The 20,486-nt window shown below is 50.5% G+C and overlaps 1 protein-coding gene and 1 pseudogene across 4 annotated transcripts in view; one reads left to right on the top strand and one right to left on the bottom strand.

Annotated features, from left to right (window-relative positions):
- Window positions 1-20,486, top strand: part of LOC308567311 (small ribosomal subunit protein uS2-like) — a 558,798-nt pseudogene that overhangs the window by 22,840 nt on the left and 515,472 nt on the right. The gene's annotated exons all lie outside the window — the stretch shown is intronic.
- TSPAN15 (tetraspanin 15) overlaps window positions 1-20,486 on the bottom strand; it is a 49,312-nt gene that overhangs the window by 3,596 nt on the left and 25,230 nt on the right. For all 3 annotated transcript variants that reach the window (XR_014000287.1, XR_014000288.1, XM_081158605.1), the window contains exons 2-5: window positions 19,794-19,979; window positions 18,466-18,540; window positions 7,792-7,887; window positions 5,118-5,234 (exon numbers count right to left, since the gene is read on the bottom strand). Coding sequence is in view for 1 of the 3 variants with exons in the window: in XM_081158605.1 (XP_081014731.1) it covers window positions 5,118-5,234; window positions 7,792-7,887; window positions 18,466-18,540; window positions 19,794-19,979 (474 nt within the window). In the remaining 2 variants the exon portion in view is untranslated. The remainder of the gene's footprint in view (window positions 1-5,117; window positions 5,235-7,791; window positions 7,888-18,465; window positions 18,541-19,793; window positions 19,980-20,486) is intronic.

Here is a 20,486-nt window from a genome sequence, read left to right on the forward strand (position 1 = left end):
TCACTCTGGAGAACTCCCAGATGCTGACCAATCTAGGTGCAGGGAAAGCTGCGGTGGGCCCCAGGCCCTGTCAAATCCCTTTCCGGCAGGTGTAAGTCACAGGGCTGGCGGGGCCCTTCCCCTCATGCCTGTGCTCTATGCGGTCTCTTCCTTCTGTGAGAGGAAGCCAGATGCCCTGGTCCTGCCCCTCTCCATCTGAATGAAAGCTGCTGTGGGGTCAGGGTGCCAGCAATGATGCAGGAGAGTGGCAGCGTGGCCTCTGGCATCATGGGCCTGGTCCAGATCCTATGTCACCTATGAGCTCTGAGACCAGCCTCAGGTGTGCTGCAGAGGGGCCGGCACATGGAGGCACTTGATAAGTGTTTGTTGAATGAATGAGTGAATGAGTGATTGAATAGGCTCCTTGGTCTCTTCCATGAGCAATGGTGATTAATAAACCCACCTCATGAGGCTATTTTGAACATAAAGTGAGATACAAACATAAAGTAAGTTTATCCCGAGGCCGGGCACACAGAAGAGCACAGGAATGCTGGCTGGAGGGACTCTGTTTACGATCCCAGCTTCCAGAAAGGCAAGGAAGGGCATCTGCTCTCCTTCCAAAAAAGTGGATTGGATCTCAGACATCATCCAGATTAGTCTAATGTCAGCCTGGTATGTGAGCAAAATAACCTCCTTCTGTCTCAACTGTCCGCCAGGTGAACCTCGGACCCAGCATCGCCCAGCATCCACTCAGCATGGCCCTCCAGCAGCCTCTCCAGACCATGAACATGACCCCCATGGAGACGGTCAGGCCGGGAGCAGGGACATGAGGGCAGGATGGGAGCGGTGCTTTCTACCTGGTTTGTTCGTTCATTCAGGCATTCATCGAACAAATATTGACTGAACACCTATTATGTGCCAATAACTGTTCCAGGTATTTGGAACAAAACAAAGTCCTTGCCTTCATTCTAGAAAGGGAGGCAGACAGTGAACATAATAAATAAGCAAACTATCTGGTATGTAAGAAGGTGGCAAGAGTAACTTCACTCTTTACTGTGGTCCCAGCCCTGGAGGTAGGACACAGCCCCTGCCCTCGGGAAGCAGACATGCAGCGGGCAGAGGCATCCCTTACACCAGGGCCCAGAACCCTCCCTGGGCCCTGGGGGGACTCACCTCCCCCTTCCAGGGGAGCTCCCCTTCCAGGAGGGGGATACGATGCATCCATGGTCTTCCCCAACGTAAAGCCTGCCTGGGTTTGGCCACAGAATTGATATTTATAAGCCAGCATGAAGCTCTGTTGCTCCAAATCCTCTACAGAGAACCAGGAGAGCTGACGGTGTCGTTCCTGTAGGAAGGTTGGCCGCCTGAGACCCAGGAAGAGCTGCTTCGCTTCAAGTCTGAAGGCACTTAGGCAGGAAGAAGTCCCTTACTCGGGGGAGGGATAAGTCTTACCATTTCTTTTCAAGCTGAGAGCTAGGGGGAAAAGTGACTTTCCCTGAAGAACTGATATGTTTTCTTCTGTTAAACATTGACAGTGTAACACACGATAGTTCCCTTTTTCCTTTGGCCAGGAAGCTCATTTCTAGTGATTCTATAAGCCCTTTAGGCCTACATATTAGTATTTTATATTTTCTCTATCATCTGGCCTTTTTTTATTCTGCATATTTCAGATCCTTGATTGATTGAGATAATATAAAATAAATAGATTCATACACACACGGAACCAATTCTGTCGAGGAAGGAAACCCCGCTTTACATTTAAAGAAAAGTCACCCAAGCATGGGAGACACAGGGAGACACAACAGTTTTTTCCTTCAGGACCAGAGACAGCCCAGCCAGGAGACAGTGGCCTCCCCACCTGGGTGTTCCCATTTAGAGGCCAGCTTTAGGCTCCCTCTCTGCAGATGGCATCCGTGTTTATTGTCCCAGTCTGGCCCTCGCCCCCAAACTCCAGACTCATCTCTAACTACCCCTTCGACAACCCTGCTGGCATGTCCCGCTGGCTCTCAAACCCCACATATCCAAGCTGAGCTCCTGATGCCCCCAACCTCTGTCCCTGCAGTCCTCCCCCTCAAGCAATGGTAGCCCCACCTTTCTTATAGCTCAGGCCAAACTCTGGGAGTTCTCTTCGATTTCCTCCTTCACCTCCCTCCCACACCTGATCTGTCAGCAAATCCTGCTGGCTTACTTGCAAAACACAGCCAGAATCTGACCACAGTTTGCCTCCTCCATGCCCACCACCTGGCTCTAAGCCTTTGCCTTCTCCTGTCTGGTGTGGTGGATGCTGTGAGGAGCTGCCCAGGACCCCCGCAGCTGCTGCTGGGAGCACTGCTGGCAGCAGCCCTCAGCTGGCAGCCCCCTGCAGTGATTGTCATGTGTGGTTAATTTTATGTGTCGAATTGACCAAGCTTTGAGGTGTCCAGATATTTAGCCAAACATTATTCTGGGTGTTTCCATAAGGGTGTTTTTCAGTGAAATTAACAGTTAAATCAGTAGACTGAGGAAAGTGGATTGTTCCCTAATATGGGCAGGCCTCATCCAATCAGTTAAAGGCCTGAATAGAACAAAAAGGTTGCCCTGCCCTGGCCAGTGTGGCTCAGTTGGTTGGGTGTCGTCCTGTGCACCAAAAGGTTGCCAGTTCAATTTCCAGCCAGAGCACATGCCCGGGTTGCAGGCTCAGTCCCGGCAGGGGAAGTACAGGAGGCAGCTGATCGATGATTCCCTCTCACACAGATGTTTCTCTCTCTCCCCTTCTCCCTTCCTCTCTCTCTAAAAATCAATTTAAAATCTTAAAAAATAAAAAAAGGCTGCCCTTCCCTCAAGTAATAGAGAGTTCTTCCAGCCAGACTGTCCTCAGACCTGAACTGAAACACCAGCTCTCCCTGGGTCTCCTTAGCCTTCAGAGAGGAACTGCACCATCCGCTGTCCTGGATCTCAGGCTTTGGGACTCAGACTGGGACCGAAGCATTGGCTCTCCCGAGTCTCCAGCTTGCTGACTCACCCTGCAGTTCTTGGGACTTGCCTGCCTCCATAATTCTGTGAGCCAGTTCCTTATGATAAATCACTTCACACACACACACACACACACACACACACACACACACACACACACGGGCATAGATTCCATTGGTTCTGTTTCTCTGCTGAACAGAGCCAGCAGTCCCTTGCCAGGTGGGACACTGGACTCATGTGATGCCCGGTCACTGTGGGGTATGAAGGCCTGGCCTTCTTGTCCCAGTGTGGGACAACTCTGAGGGATCATCCACACAGATTCCTACTGAGACTGTATCATTGCTCAGATTCTCCCCCTGCCCAACTCTGCTTTTGTCACCTCCCTTAAGGTGTTGACCCTGAGAGCACCTCCTACTAAGCCTCCTGCTCACCAGCTCGAATCTCAGAGCCTGCTGCCAGGACAGCCTGACCTGTGACACCTGTACCATTGCATTAGCCTTTAACCAGACACCCTGCATCCACCTCTGTCCCCACAGCAGCCAAGGATGACCCTGATAAAGCCTAAGTCCTATCTGCCACTCAGCCACTGACCCAATCACTCCCTGTCACTCGAGGGAACATCAAAGTTCAGATGGTAGCCTTCAGGGCCCCCATGACTTCTCTGACTTCGTCTGCTATCCTCGCCACCCCTAGCCCTCACTCTGCTGCAGACAAACTGTTTCTGCGCTGTTTCTCGAACACACTAGGGCAACTCCACCTTAGGGCCTTTGCACTTGCTGGTCTCTCTGCCAGAACTGCCCCTCCCCAGATATGCATCACTTACTCCCTCACTTCCTTCAGGGTTTTATGGAGAACTCACCATCTCAGTATCTAAAATTGCAATCCTCTGTGCCCCTGCTTTTTTATCCTTAGCATTTATCACCTTCTAACATCCTCTTTTACTTGTTTATTTTGTCAGTTTTCCCCAAGAGAACATCAGCTCTGTGCAGGCAGAGTTCTCCGTGTGTTTGTTGTACCCCCAGAACCTAGAACCACATCTAGCAAATAGTAGGTCCTCAAACAATACTTGTTGAATGAATTAATGAATACAAGTTGGGCTTCCACATCTCAACTTAGACTCTCAGGTGCCACTGCCCTCGGGGAAGAAGTTCAGGATCCCCTCCCACAGGCCTCTTGAAAACCCTGGGCTGCTTCCCAGCACACCCCCTGCCCTGAGCTACCCTAAAATGACAGCTAAATTTTACAATAAGCCTCCCCTCCTGGCGCAGCCTTTTTTGGGGCTCTTGGACTTGTCACTGGCTCCCTGATTCATGGGTGAGGTCCCTGCCCCCACGAGCAGCTGCTCAGTTTACAGAATCCAGCAGTGGGCACAGAATGATGGAGGCGTCAGAAGGAAAATTTTCCATGACTCTCTGGAGCATGAGTAATTGCGAAGCTCTCTGCCTCATTCCAGTCCAAAAACCAGGCAGTTTTCAGACACACTAGTCAAACACAGTGGATTGACAAAGCCTCTCTCATTCGTAAGCAGTGACTACACAGGACAGCCACCCAAGTAGCTAAGTGGTGAGAGAGTTGTCAGGCCCCTGCTGGCATTTACATCACCAGCCCCTCTTCCAAGTGCCCTATTACTGATGATCACCAGGCCTTCAAGCCCAAAGTCCCTGGAGGCGCCCAGATGCAGATCCTGCCCTGGCCCTCCGGCTAAGGAGGCAGAGCCGGCCATCCCTGCTCAGCTCCCTGGGCCAGAGCCCTGGCCCACCCCTCACTCCTCAGTTGGCCCGTCCTGTAGCCCTGAGCACAACTCTGGCAATGGCTGCCTGCAGCTCATCCCAGCCCTAGCAATGCGGGCAAGGCACCTAACCTTTTGGCCCCTCAGTTTCCTCACCTGTGCAGTGGATAAAATAATAGTACCTGCATCAAAGGGTAGCTGAAACAACTAAATGAGTTAACACAATAAAGAACCTAGGACAGGCTGCACGTGATGAGTGCTCAATGGATGTGAACGACCACTCCTAATAAAGGAAAGGCCCCCATCCCCAGCTTTACCCCTTTGAGTAGCCCTTGAGGCCCAGGAAGCCTTGACAATGACCACCACCTGCTGCCGACCTCACCCACCCACCTCACCCTGTCCTGAAAGACAAGAAAGGTGCCCAGCCAGCTGGGGTGGCCCCAGGAGCAGGGAGTACCGTGTTTCTGATGCAGCAAGTATAGGGCACCCCGCAGGCCAGGGGTCCGGGGGCGTTGCAGTCGTGGTACTGGTTTTTGCTCCAATCTTGGTAGTCTTCCCCGCCACAGCACTTGAACTGAGAAAGGAAGCAAGCAGGGAAGAGAGCTGTTGTCGCCGCTGAGGCCTCAGGCAGACAGCAGGAGGGGGTCTTGGCAGGGGACGATGCAATTTATGATATGGCTCATCCTGGTATTGGAAGCTACAGGGGGAACCTGAGGCCAGGTATTGTCAGGTCAAAGCACTCCACGGGCAGCACGGCTGCCCAAGAGGTAGTGCCCACCCCATCGCTGGAGAGGCCTGCAGGCCAAGGCTGAGAAGCCTCTTGGCAGGTATCAGGGTAGTGACTAAACACTGGAAGGCAAAGTCCTTCCTTAACAAATGGATTCCATCTTCATGTCCCAGTGCAGGTAGCAGACCAGAGAAGTTGGCCTTTAAGGTCCCAGAGACTAGGATTCTATGGAAGCCACAACGCAGTGGCCCCTGCCCCACACTGGCCCGCCCCCCCCGTGCTGCCTGCCCTGCCCTTAGCAGAGGGGCACCCCCCCCTCCATCCTGCCCTGGGCTCAGGACTGAGCCAGGATAAGGCTGGTGTCATTCTCCCAAGACTAGCTCCTCCTTGCAGCTCCTCCTGCAGCGGTGCCAACGCCCAGGAAGAGTACTCTGCTGGGGTGCAGTGTGTCCAGGCACTGTTCTGGGCACTGGAGAGACGGGCTGAGCGAAGCAACGCGGCCCCTACCCACCCACATGGGACACATTCCAGTGGGAGACCGAGTGCTAGCATGACATGAAAAGGTCAGTGACCCCTAGTGCTGTGTACCAGGAATGTGAGCACACGGGTAAGGGGGGGGGGGGGAAGCTTCAAGATAGGAGGTAGGGAAAGGCTTCTGAGGAGATGCCATTTCATCTGAACCATGAACAGGAAAAAGTCAACACGTGCAAAGATCCTGCAGAGATGAGCAGGTTGTCTTTCAGCAGTCAGTGCGGAGACCAGCGTGTGCAGAGCACAGTGAGGAGAGTGGAAAGGGTGAGGCTGACGGGGTGCGCAGGCCAGACTTACAAAGCCTTGTGAGCCAGAACAGTAAGAGCGGGGAGCCTATTCTGAGTGATGGGAAGTCCCTGGGGAATTTAACCGGGGAGTGACAGGGTTGGAGGTCCTGGTAGAAACATAAACCAGACAACCTTTCCCTGTCTCCACAGGGCCCTTTAGGCTATTAGGTTTTGGAACCTGAAAGTGCCTCTCTGTGGTACAGTGCAAAGGGCATTTGCTTTGCAATCAGATAGATCAGAGTTCAAATCCTCACACCACCACTCCTAGCTGTGTGACTTCAGGCAAGTTGATCAGCCTCTCTGAGCCTCAGATCCTCATCTGTAAAGCAGGAAGAGAAATCTCAGCTGTGCACAGCTGAGCTGAGGATTACAAAGAGAGACCATGCATGATGTACCGATCACAGGGCCTGGCACCAAGGGGTGCCCAATGGGCATGAGTCACACATACCCCAACCCACTCCAGGAGAAATAAAATCCCCAAACCAGTTGAGGGCTGGTTCCAATAAAATATCTTGCTCCGCCCAATAGCCAGAACTGGCAAGCACATCCCTGGCAGAGAAGGGCCTCCCAGAGGCTGCACCTGCTGTGACTACAGCAAAGCTCTGAGTCAAGGGAGCAGCCACCGTGGGTGGCCCTGGGTACAGTGAGATGTTGGGCCCCACTGAGGGTTGTCACAGGGGATCAGGCCAGCTGAAGCCTCCAAGGTCATATCCCAGGAAGTGCTGCCAGGGCTGAGTGGGCTCACAGCCCTCAAGCTCTGCGTGTCCTCACCTAGAACATGAGGGCGATGATCACCATAGCTGACACTACTGACTGAGGTCTTGCTGCATGCCTGGCACAGCTCTAAGCACTTCTGAATTAAGTCAAGGCAATGTCACAATGACGCCAAGAGGAAGGCACCATTAGTACCCCCTTGAGGCAGATGAGGAGCCCGAGGATCGGGACTAAATGAGACTGGTATGCCTCAGTCAGGCAGGACAGTGGCTGGCCCTGCAACTGTTATTATTGCACTAACAGGCTGGGAAGACCTTGGGGGAGAGGAAGTGCACCTCAAAATGGCATCATCACACTCAAAGAAGGGTTATGGAGGAAAAGGAGAGTTGTGTCTGTTCCCCAGTGTGGGGGAAATGAAATCAGGGAAGAGCTCTGTTCATACTGGGGCTGTCCTTGACTTGGCAGGGAGTAAGCTCCCTGCAGCTGAAGGGACTTTTGAATTGGGTGGCTCAGAGCTCACTCTCATCTCATGGAAGGAGAACCTTCGCCCATTGGAGAGGGGCACCCTGCGACCCTGCAGGGTGGCTTGTAGCTACACCTGACCTTGTTCTTTTTTTAGGGGGAGGGTCCACGTAACTGGAGAGGGACAGGTAGGGCAAGGCACGTGGGCAGAGGACTGGTTGAGAAGGTCAGGCCCCATCCTTGGTGGTCTTCCATGGCCCAACCCTGCCTCCTGAATTGGCCAGCCACCTGCTTTGGGAATAGATAAGCCACGTAACCCCTCACCCTCACCCTCACCCTCTTGAGTAGGGCCCCAAGTGTGGGGTGAAGAGCATGTGGGGCACATCTCTGACCCAAAAAGCCTGGCTCACCTTCTTCTGAACAAAGTCCATGATGTTTTTGAAGTCCAGGTCATCATAGTAGTTCTTGATTCCTCTTCGAATGTTGTTATTCAGAAAGTCGATAGTCTATTTAGACAGAGAAATTACAAAAGAAGACCACACACAGCCCAGCGTCCAACCCAAGATTTCCCAGAAGTTCCCATTGGAACAGAGTACCCAAGTGCCCAGGTAGCCCCCACCCCTGCCTGCACGGACTACTCCCTCCACTCCCACCCAGAACACTCACAACTTTCCTGCCCACACACCCTTTCTGTGCCCCTGATGCCCATTTGGTGCCCGAGTCCCTCTGCCATGTCTGAGAAGGAGTGATTCACCCCCTTTTTCTTTGCCAATCAAACACCCCAGGCCCTGAGAGGGGGGCCCTCCCGGGGGATGCACAGCCCCAAAGCAGCTGTGCGGCTGGCACTCAGCTGTCCCGGTTCCCGGCCTGGTATTCCCTCTACTGCCCAAAGACAGGCCTGAACTGAATCTTCCCTTTGCCCTCCAGACCTCCTCTCCACTCTTTTCTACTATCCAACCTCTTGTGTTACAGACAAGGAAACTGAGGCCAGGAAGGGGGCCTGACTCTCCCCAGTTCACTGAACAGGCTGGTTAGGGGCCCAGCCAGGACAGGAAATCAGGTCTCCTGATGTCCCACGTGGGCCTCTCCTCATCGCTGCCGTGCTCCGGCCCCCAGCAAAGGGCCCACCTCCCAGCTCAAACTGGGGCAATCCCCACCGGGAAGAGCGCTGGCAGGCCGCCCTCTCCCGGTCACACTGGGCCTCTGGATCAACAGCCTGGCTGTTGTGCTGAGATGCTGGGCACAAAAGGCCCCACAGCAGGAAGGGGTGGGGACGATGGGAATGTGGGCAGCCCAGCTCCATGCTCACAGTGACAATGGGGGCTTTCAGAGCAGGGAGGCCCTCGTATCATCAGAGATTGTGCTGGCACAAAGGGGGCATTCTCAGCTCTGGAGCCAGACGATTGCCGGGGGAGGTGCCTGCAGGGACACTGGGACAGCAGGGCCCTGGGTTCCAGGCCCAGTCCTGCCACTGCAGCCCGTCACAGCTCTTCCCTTCTCTCAGCCTCAGCTTCCCACTTTCAAACTGACCCTGCAGTCCTATCGTTAAGACATCTTCCAGCTCCAAGGATCAAAGACTAGGCTGAGAGGGGCTGTCAAGCCTCATGATCAAGAACAGTCCACGCAGCCACCCAGGCCTCAGGCACTTCATTTGACGTTTGAGCCTCTATTTCCTTACCTGCAAAATGGGGAGGGCAGTCCTCTGCCTCATAGGGCTTTGAGATTTAAACAAACGAAAACTACAAAAGTCCTTATCAAGATGCTGGGTACACAGTAGGTCCTGGTCTTATTACTACAGATCTTCTTCCGGGAGACACATACCCTATGGTACCACTTCATACCTATCACATCATCAGTGGCTAATTCCAAGGGAAACCAACGCCCCAAGTTTTGTCCAAAAGACACAGGGAATGGAGGCAGCCCTTGATACAAGAGCCAGCCCTTGGCCTGGGACCCCTCACAAATACCCTGCAGCCCAGAGAAGGGATGTGACTTGTCCAAGGTCACCCTGCTGGTTGCTGGCAGATTGATGCTGGAATCAAGGTGTCAAACTCTCAGCCTGACACACTTTAAGAAGCCAAGATAAGAACTCAAGGTTCAGCTTGGGGCCATCTCCCCAACCCATCTCTAGTATCAGGAAGAGAGGCACAACAGATACATCAGCCAAGTCCTTCTGGGCACACTGCTCAAAGCCAAGGTAATGAAGGAGACTGGGTCAGGGAACCTCTCTGTGGCTGGCAGGAAAACCCTCTGCTGATGATAAACAGCCGCTCGGGAGCAGGCCGGGGAGCTGGGGAAGACTGGATGGCAGCCTTGGGAGGCCTAGGCCAGGCCCTCTCCCACGTGAAAGCCTCAGCACTCAAAAGCTACAGCCCTGCACATGTCCGGCACTGGATCCTTGGGCAGGGGCTGGGTGGTCACACAGCCTGGGCAGAGCAGGGACCACCTGGTCTTTCCAACCTCGGGTGCCTGCTCCTCTGGGTGATGAAGAGACAGGCCAGTCAGCTTGGACTTGGTTGGGGTGTCTAAGAAACAGGGAACAGGACACATGGCATTGAATGGCATTGCTGCCAGGGGCCCTTCACTGAGCTGAGGTACAGGGGGCAATGTCAGAGTCGGAGACATGTCTAAGGCTACATGCATGAGGGTGTGTCAGCTGGTTTCCTTCTGCCCTCGAGGTACTGCAGACACAGTCCTTGCCCACCATGTCCTTCTGCACCTATCCCAGCCCACTGGCCACCTCTCAGCTCCTTTACTGGGTCATATTCTAGAGATGGAGGTGGGGGAATGAGGGCAGGAGGCCCAGGGCAGGTCAGCAGAGGGGATGCCCAGAGGGGAAAGCTCTCCTTCCCTCTTTGATGAACAGCCCTGAACTCCCCCCAAACCATATGAGCACTTTCCAAATCTGCTGACTCCAAAAGAAGCCTGTGTGAAAATCAGGCCTTCCATCTGGTAAACCAAGCTGGGCCCCTGTGGGGAAGAGAGGTCCCCCTGTTGGTGTCTCGTAATGAGCAGGGAAAACAGATGGTCCCAGACTCCATGGGCGACAGCTGCCCCCAGTTCCCATCAGGGACCTCTCTGCATCATCCTGGCTCTTTGGCACTGTGTGTGTGAGAGTCTGTGTGCATGTGTGTGTGTACAGGGAGATGTGTAGAACATTCAGGTAGTGTCCATGCTATGATGCGGGTGGGGGACAGGGGAGGGAGTCAGCGAGGCAGGTGAGTTGCACCGTACACTAATGACTATAGAGAGTTCTGCTATGTTCAGCTGTGTGCTGAAGGATTGGGGGAGCCACTCAGAGGATACACCTTGTGGAGCACGGCAAGGGAGAGAATTCTGGCTTCTTCTGCTGCTCCCAGAGGACAAACACACCCAGTGCCACCCCCACTCTGCTCTAAACCAGGTCAAACCCACGGGCAGCCCCAACAAGGATTAAAAAACCACCTTTCACTAACGAACGGCTGGCATGGCCTCAAGGCCATGTGGCTTGGGCTAAATTAAGCAAACCGTAAGCAAACATCAAAGGGCACGAGACTTTCAGAGCACGTGTTGTTTAAGCTACTAGATTCAAGCTATCTAGTCCTTTCTTTTAGATCTAGCTTTAAAGATATCTGAAGCCTCTGCATCAGCCCTCATCAGAAACGCTTAGAGTGTTTTTAAGTAAATGAGGAATTGAAAGGGGGTGGGGGGGGGGGACATGTGGCAGCAGCTCCGCCAGGACAGGAGGCTGGAGGAGCAGGGAGAGGAGGGAGGAAGGGAAGGGGTGGCAGCTGGACCCTCCTCCCAGTCCTCTAGGGATGGAGCTGTCCTAGTTTCCTGGCTTCCTGGAGGCTGCCGGGTTTCATATCAGCTTCTAAGACCCAAGGCTGGGGAGGCCCTGGCTGCTGGCAGCCCAATTGGAACCAATGCCAACCTGGTTCTCATCACATGAAACCAGCATGTCATAACACTTAGCCAGCATCTCTGGGCTTCCCTCAGTCCCCCTAGAAGGTGGGAACTCGTCCTCTTGCCCCCAGACCCCAGCCTCTGCTCCAGCCCTGAGACAGGCCCAATCTGACAACCAAGGGCCAAAGAGAACCCAAGGAGCAAGAACAGAAGGGGAGGAAAGCTGCAAGGTTCTCTGGAGTATCTGCCATTCCTATCCTCAGACCTGGCTGAGGTCACAGGTTTAATCCCTGTGGCGAGGGAGGTTATGCTTCAGTTTCCCAGGTATTTGGGGCTCCAGCTCTCAGGCCCAAACAGCTGTCCACAGCGCAGTGCACCAGCCGTGGGAGTCTGGCCAGATCAGTGCAGAACTTTCTTTTTTGCTCTGGGTAGAAGAATATACATGTTTGGGTGCTAAGCCAAGAGGGCCATGGCACTGTCCCTTTCTCCTGGCCCCTGACCTCAAGGTCAGGACACAGCCAGCTAGTGCCAGTGTCATGGTTGCGTGCTGCCCACTGTTTCCTTGGGCGGGTGTTGGATGTGACCGCAACACCCTTTGATCAAGGTCAGGGAAGAGGCTGCTCCTCCCCTTGCCCTGGTGGCAGAAAGAAGGAGGCCTGGGATGGGGGACAAATATACCAGGTATAGCCCGGCACCCTCTGGGTGTCCCTGCTCAGCTCTGCCTGACTGGGAGCTATCCTTCTAGAACATCCCTGGCACCCTCAAGAGAGGCCCTACAACAGGCTGCGGTGATATAGGTCAAGAGGGGTGAGAGGCAGACGAATCATGGAGGTCATTCAGGTTTTCCTCCCACTGGCTGGGTCAAGGCGCTGCACTTCTGCTTCTACTGCCCAGGCCCTCAGGGCCACCTGCTCTGCGCCCAGCTCCCCAGGGCATGGCCACCAGACCCTGTACAGGCAGAGAAGCCACTTCAGTCTAACCGCCATGCCTGACAGCAGGAACCTCGTCCAGTGTCAAGGGCTGATGGAGAATTTCTGCCTCACACCCGGGAGTCTGTGCATCTATTGCAGCCTGGCTGTGGCCATGGTCTGTGCATCTTCCTGAGAATGTGAAGTCATTAGCTTGATAATTTGTCCTCATTTGTCACCACAAGTGGATTCTTAGAGTTAACAGGTGGCCTGTGGGGCTGGTCTTGTTCTGGCGTAGCTCAGGAAAATCTGTCTACTCCTCTTGTTAAGGAAAAAATGGAATTGGGTACTCACCTCCTCCCAGAAGCTGACCCTGATTGCTCCACCTTCTACTGCCCCTCCTGCCACCAGCAATGAGCCGGGCTGCCCCTTCCCTATCCTCACCATTGGCCCATCTCTTGCTTTATGAAGTCACATTGCATCAGAGTTGGAAGGGACATTATTTCTCTTTATATGGTATTTTCCCCTTGGTTATGACAAAAGAAAAAGAAACTTTGGAAGCCAGGAAAAAAATTTAAAGGAGAAAATAAGTCACCCGCATCCCATCTCTTAGAGGAAATAAGAGTCTGTATGTGTGAGTTTTCCAGGCCTGTTTTGCTTTCACTGTGGAAATCTTACTGTGCTTATAGTTTTGTATCTTGTGTTTCAATTATTTTGAAATACGTATTGCAGGCATGAGCCCCCAAACAGCTGAGGCCCCTGAATGTGAGGGTCCTTCCTGGGCTATATGCCGAGACCCTCCCCTGGCAGGGCCTGGTGAGGGGACACCCGTGCAAGGGGAAGGAACACACTTCACCCCGTGGCTCCCACTGGGTCTGGGGATAATTGGTAAGTCCCACCCCTGACCTCAGGCCCACAACCTCCCGAGCTGTGAGGACTAGAGGTCCCTGGAGGTTTCATCTTGGCTCAGCTACCTCACTAAAAAGGAGGAGTGGTGTCACAGCCCCTATGACCTCCAAGGCACTAGAAAATGACAAATCAGACTGCCTTTGTGAAAGAGCGCTGGAAACCAGACCGCTGCTCACTTAGGGGACTGTTGATTAAAACCACTGATGCTGCCGACCATGACCTGGACCTGGGCCGCGGCCAGGAAAGCACTAACCCGTAATCTCTGGGAAGCCTCAGGCCGCCGGGAGCCCTGCCGGCTGCACTGAGAAGCACCCCAATGGGCAAACGGAATAAACAGCTCTCCCCGCAACACTGCCAAAGAAATAAACCAGTACCCTGCATCTGCCCACTCAGAGCAAATGGTCTGAAAAGTTAAAAAGAGGAAAAGGGAGGAGCAGGTAAGAAGACTACATTGGGAAGACAGCCAACCAAGGGGCACGGGAGAAATCAAAAGGGAAATCAAAAAATACCTTGAGACAAATTAAAATGTAAACACAACATACCAAAACTTAAGCAGTTCTAAGAGGGAAGTTTATAGTGATGATGTTTACAGTGATTCTACATTAAGAAAACAATCTCACCTTACACCTCAAAGAACAAGAAAACCAAACGAAGAGCCTAGTTAGTCGAAGGAAGAAAATAACAAAGATTGGAGTGGAAACAAATGAAATAGAGACTAGAAAGACAAGAAAAAAGATCAATAAAACTAAGAATTGGTTTTTTGAAAAACATAAGCAAAACGGACATACCTTTAACTAGACTATGAAGAAAGAGAAGATTCAAATAAGTAAAGTCAGAAATGAAAGAGATGTTACGAAAAAAGAGGAGACATTATAACTGATGTCACAGAAATACAAAGGATCATAAGAGACTATTATGAACATTTATACGCCAACAAACTGGATAACCTAGAAGAAATGGGTGAATTCCTAGAACATACAACCAACCGGGACTGAATCATGAAGAAATAGGGAAATCCGAACAGACCAGTAATGAGTAAAGAGCTTGAATCAGTAATCAAAAGACTCCCAATAAAGAAAAGTCCAGGACGAGAGGGCTTCGCTGGTAAATTCTATCAACTGTTTAAAGAAGAATTAATACCAATCCTTCTCAAATTCTTCCCATATACTGAAGAGAAATATAAGGCCAGCATTGCACCACAAGAATAGAAGTTACAGGCTAATATCCCTGATAAACACAGATGCAAAATCCTCAACAAAACATTAGCAAACCCAAATCAACAGAATTTAAAAAATCATACACCATAATTAAGTGGGATTTATCCCTGGGTTTATAGGATGGTCCAACATCTGCAAATCAATCAGTGTGATATATCACATTAGCAGAATGAAAGATAGAAATCATATGATCATCTCAATAGATGCAGAAAAAGCTCTTGACAAATTTCAACATCCCTTACTGATAAAAACTCTCAACAAATTAGGTATAGAAAGAATGTATCTCAACATAATAAAGGCCATACACGACTAGTCCACAGCTAACACCATATTAAAAAATGGAAAATGAAAAATTTTTCCTCTAAGATCAGGAAGAGACACAGTACCCATTCTTACCATTTCTAGTCAACATACTACTGGAAGCAAGAAAATTAAGCAAGAAAGAGACATAAAAGGCATCCAAATTAGAAAGAAAGAAGTAAAATTGTCTATTTGCAGATGATATGATGTTATACATAGAAAATCCTCAAGACTCCAGCCAAAAAACAACAAACCCGTTAGAACTGATAAATTCAGTAAAGTTGCAGGATACACAAAACAACATACAAAAATCAGTTGCATTTTTACACACTAACAATGAACTATCCAAAAACAGAAACTAAGAAAATAACATTTACAATAGCATCAAAAACAATAAAATACTTAGGGATAAATTTAAACAAGGATGTGAAAGACTTGTACACTGAAAACTATAAAACATTGGAAGAAATTGAAGACAATACAAATAACTGGAAAGATATCCGTTGTTCATGGATTGGAAGAAATAATATTGTTAAAATGTCCATACTACCCAAAGCAATCTATAGATTCAATGCAATCCCTATAAAATTCCAATGGCATTTTCCACAGATATAGAAAAAAATCCTAAAATTTGTATAGAACCATAACAGACCCTAAATAGCTACAGCAATATTGAGCAAGAAAAGTGAAGCTGTAGGCATTACACTTCCTGATTTCAAACTATATTGCAAAGTTATAGTTATCAAAACAGTAAGGGATTGTCATTAAAACAGACACATAGATCAACGGAACAGAACAGAGAGCCTAGAAATAAATCCACACATATACAGTCAACTAATTTTCAACAAAGATGTCAAGAATACACAGTGGGAGAAAGACAGTCTCTTCAATAAATGGTTTTGAGGAAGCTGTGTATCCACGTGCAAAAAAATGAAACTAGACCCTTATCTTACACCATACACAAAAATCAACTCAAAATGGATAAAAGACTTAAACATAAGACCTGAAATTATAAAACTTTTATAAGAAAACGGAATAAGCTCCTTGACATTGGTCTTGGTAATTTTTTTTTTTTAATCTGACATCAAAACCATGGGCAACAAAAGCAAAAATAAACAAGTGGGACTACATCAAACTAAAAAGTTTCTACACAGCAAAGGAAATAATAAAAAAATGAAAAGTAACCTACAGAATGGGAGAAAATATTTGCAAATCATATATCTGATAAGGGGTTAATATCCAAAATATATAAGGAGGCTTTACAACTCAACAGCAAAAAAACCCCAAATAATCTGATTAAACAATGGGCAGAAGATTTGAATAGATATTTTTCCAGACAAGACACACAAAAGGCCAACAGGTAAATGAAAAGATGCTCAACATCACTAATCACTGGGGAAATGAAAATCAAAACCACAATGAGCTATCACCTCACATGAATGCCTGTTAAGAAAAAGACAAGAGATAACAAATGTTGGTGAGGAGAAAAGGGAACCTTTGTACACTGTTGGTGGGAATGTAAATTGGTGCAAGCCTTATGGCAGACAGTATGAACTTTCCTCAAAAAATTACAAATAGAACTACCATATGATCCAGCAATCCCACTCCTGGGTATACAGCCAAAGGAAATGGAATCACCAGCTAAAAGAGCTGCCTGCCACGGAGAGGGCCCCCATGTGCACTGCCGCAGTATTCACAACAGCCAAGACATGTGACTATGATAAAGGAAAATACAATATTTATACTGTATTGTGTATATATCACACACACACAATGGAATATCATTCAGCCATAAAAAGGAAGGAAATCCTGCCATGCGTGACAACGTGGCTGAACCTGCAGGACATTCTACTGAGTGAAATAAGCCAGGCAGAGAAAGACACACACTGTATGGTATAACTTATATGTGGAATCTAAAAACAAGGAAGAAGAAAAAAAGTTGAATTCATAGGACCAGAGAGTAGAAAACAGCTGCCAGGGGCTAAGGGTTGGTTGAAATGGGGAGATGTTGGTCAAAGGGTATAAACTTTCAGTTTTAAGACAAGTAAGTTCTGAGGGTCTAATATACAGCATGGTCACTAGAGCTAATAATACTGTATTATATACTTAAAGTTGCTAAAAGAATAGATCTTGAGCATTCTCATACACAAAAAAAGTTAACTATGTGAGGTGATGAATGTATTAATTAACTTGATTGTGGTGATTATTTCACATTGTTTACATATATCAAAATCATCACACTGTAGAGTTCAAATATATTACAATTTTATTTGTGAATTATCCCTCAATAAAGCTGGTGAGTAGGGGGAATAATTTTTTAAAAAGAATTGAAAAAAAAAGACTGAGCTGCCTCTGTCTTGCTGTGTGCTCTTGGGAGGACTTCCTAACCTCTCTGTGCCTCACTGACTTCATTGATATAATGGGAATCTCCCCTCCACTTTCCTGGGGCTCATAAAACAGGAAGAAGACCACCCCTGGGTTCCAGGGCTGTAGACAGGCCCACCCATAGGAGACTCAGGCAGAACAGGTTGCTCCCTGCTCCCACCTGGGCCAGAATACCAGCTGCATCCATGAAGAGTTTGGCAGAAGTCGGACACTGGGTCATTTGAGGGATCTGTACAGCCTGGTGTCTGGTAACCTGGTGTCTGGGATAGTGACTGCTACCTTGGGCTCAACTTCTGACAAGATAGACAATTTGGCTGCAGCCCTGATGCACCCCAGGAGTGCCAGGAACAAAACAGTCTGGGTGGTGAGTACGGAGGCAGGGGAGTGGACAGAGAACTGAGCTTCTGAAAACAGGCCCTGCTCCTCAAGCCCTGCCTCCAACACCAAGCCCAGAGGAAGACAAAGGAATCAGGTTATAGGAGAAATGACGGATCTCCAAATTGGCAGTCAGCCCCACTCGGCCACTAGCTTCCTGTGGGACCTTGGCCAAGTCCCTTCACTTCAGACTTCAGGACAGGTGAGCTACTATGTAATGAAGGTCCACTAGGGGCCAGAACCATGCCAAGTTCTTCACATGCATTCTCTCATCAAATCCTTACCCCAAACTCCATGACCTAGGAGTCGTGATCCCCTAAGGAACCTAGGGTCTTGCCCAAGGTCACCCAGCTAGTATGAGGCTACATGGCCTGCAATGGAAACAGTGGGAGACCAGGAGTCCTGAGAACCCTTCCAGCTCAAAGGGCCCTGCTTCTACAAACCCTTCTGGAGGGTTGGATGCCACGCGACCCTCTCAGCCTTTCTCTTGCCCTCATCCCTATATCCCAGCATGACAATGTCCTACTGACACTGCGTCCAAAGTGTACTCCAAAGCCCTGGTCTCCCCTCACCCTCCCATCCCTGCAGCGAATAAAATGTAAACCAGATCACATCACTTCCCCCATAAAGCTCCGCAAAGCCTTCCGGCTGCCTTTAGAGAAAATGCCCAGATCCTAAACCATAGCCCCTGAGAACCCACGGGATCTGCACAGGCCCGCACTCCAATTCCACCTTCCATCCCTCCCCATCACTCACGCCCTTCAGACAAGTGGCATCCACGCTGGTCCACACATCTGTCAAGCTCCTTTCTGCCTCAGTGGCTCCCTCTACCTGGACCTCTGCTCGCCCTGAGCCTCACCTGGCAGGCTCCTTTTCATTATTTCATTAGTATGCTCCCCATCTGCACCTCAGGCACTCTCCCATCACCATGTCTTCTCTTCTTGTTCTCTGGTTCCCTTTTCCATTGCCTGTCTCCCCAGCAAAATAAATGCTCCACAAGGAATGATATACCCTGCTCTCTGCTCATGCCCAGTTTTACAGCCCAGGGCACACACACAGTGGGTGCTCAGCATACACATGGCTGATAAATATGCCACAGGCCCACCTGGTTCCGGAAGATCAAGGCCACCACGCCACCAATGAGTTCAATTATGAGGCAAATCCCAAGGATGTACATAAACTGAAAAACAAAATTCAGAGATTCACCTAGAGGGGCAGAGGAAGCGCCATCTGCTCCATGGTCAAGCACAATCAGGAGAGTCATCTGTCAGAGCACTTACTGCTCCTGGGCCTCTCGCGCCTTCCTCCTGTGAGGACACAGGCTGTGGACATTCTGAGGGAAAGCCCATCTTTGGAGCCAGTGGTCAGGAAGAGTGACTCAGCTGACCAAGCCAGACTGTTACCAAGGTTTGTCCCAGGGCTCCTCGGCGGGATCTAGGTGGAAAACATGCCCCCTCCCCCAACCCCCACAAGGAGAGCTGCTTGTGGTCCTCGATCAGGCTGCTCCAGAGGGGAAAGGACTGCCTTAATGGGCAGGGCAGGACAGCATTTGCAGCTGTTCGGGTAGAGCCCCTCAGAAGTGGCTTCCAGACCCCCAGAGTGGGTGAGGGGATGTCTGAGGCTTAAGGATATGCACCCCACCCCTGCACTTTATCAAAAACAGGGATTGGCCAAACTGACGCCAGCGAATTGCAGCCTTAGGCAGCACTGAGGCCCTGCTCATAGGGCTTTTAGGGGCTTCCCGTGTGAGAAAGACAATGAGGTCAAACACAAGTGGGTGCAGACAGATGCATCTGCCTACCTGGTACCCCAGCTTTGAGGAGCCATCCCTCACCCCATAGCAAGGGGGGCAGGTTGGGCTGACCCCACCGCCTGACCCCAGGGCAGGCCCTTCAGAGTCCTAGGACTTTGGCCAGAGTTACCAAGAAAGATTCCCTGGGAACAAGAGCCACAAGGACTCTGTTGGCCCAGGACTGCTGGCGACCACCTCGAAGAGAAAATGAGGACAGTGCGAGGCATCCAACTGGGAGGTGGCAGGAGAGAGAACCCAAGGGTGCTGTCGAGACCTCTGGACCCAGTGTGGGTTTTCTGGTTATATGAGCTAAGAACTCACTGCCAACTGTTTTGGGTTTTGCTTGCTCTCATCTGAGTGCGGTTTCTCCCACTTCCAGCTGAGAGTCTGGACCAACACAGGGTTTACGAGAGCAGCATGGTATTCAAACCACCTTTATACGCAGAAGTGGAGGTGGCCTGGGCACTCTTGGGCCACCGTGGACAGATAGGCTGGTCCCGGAAACCCTCCAGAGGAGCTTGTTTGAGGCAAGGACTGAAAAAACTGGGGTGCCTGAAGGCCATGGGACAGTCTCCCCACTTTTTGGGGGGGACTCCCACAACCTGCCACCCACCAGCTGAGGGGTGCCTGGGCCGACTCACCACTTGAAGAAGGCTCAGGTTGTCGCGAAGGGAGGCCAGCACGCCGATGAAGGAAACGACGAACATGGTGACCCCCAGGAGAATGAGGATGATGGCCGGGGCCAGGAAGGCACTTTCAAGGGTTTTGTATTTCTGCCGCTCAACCTCCGCGTAGATCCCCACCGACAGGACCAGGGTCCCAATCAGCTGCAGCAAGAAAGTGGGGATGAGAGATGAGAAGGACTGGAAGTCACTTGATTTTCCTCCGGAGAGTTCATTTGAGGGCTGCGGTGTCTGCCATTGGGGGGGCTCGCCCAGATGACTGTACATGGAGGGAACCTGTTAGGGGCTGAATCGTATTCTCCTAAAACTCCTATGCAGAAATAACCTCCAGGACCTCAGTATGCGACTGTATAGGAGATAGAGCCTTTAAAGAGGTAATCAGGTCAAGACAGGGTCATGTGAGTGGGCCCTAATCCAGTGACTGTTGTCCTTATAAGAAGAGATGAGGACACAGATCTACACAAAGGGGAGACCGTGTGAAGACACAAGGAGAAAGGGAATGCTCTTCCTGGAATGCTCTGCTTGCCTGGAATGCTCTTCCTCCCCAAACCCACATGGCTCATTCCCTCACCTCCTTCCTGCCCTTGCTCTATTGTCACCTGCGCACAGCAAGACCTTTTGGGGCCATCTTATTTAAAAAAGGATCCTGCC

Source organism: Miniopterus schreibersii, assembly GCF_964146895.1.
Source record: "Miniopterus schreibersii genome assembly, chromosome: 14".
Lineage (NCBI taxonomy): Eukaryota > Metazoa > Chordata > Mammalia > Chiroptera > Miniopteridae > Miniopterus > Miniopterus schreibersii.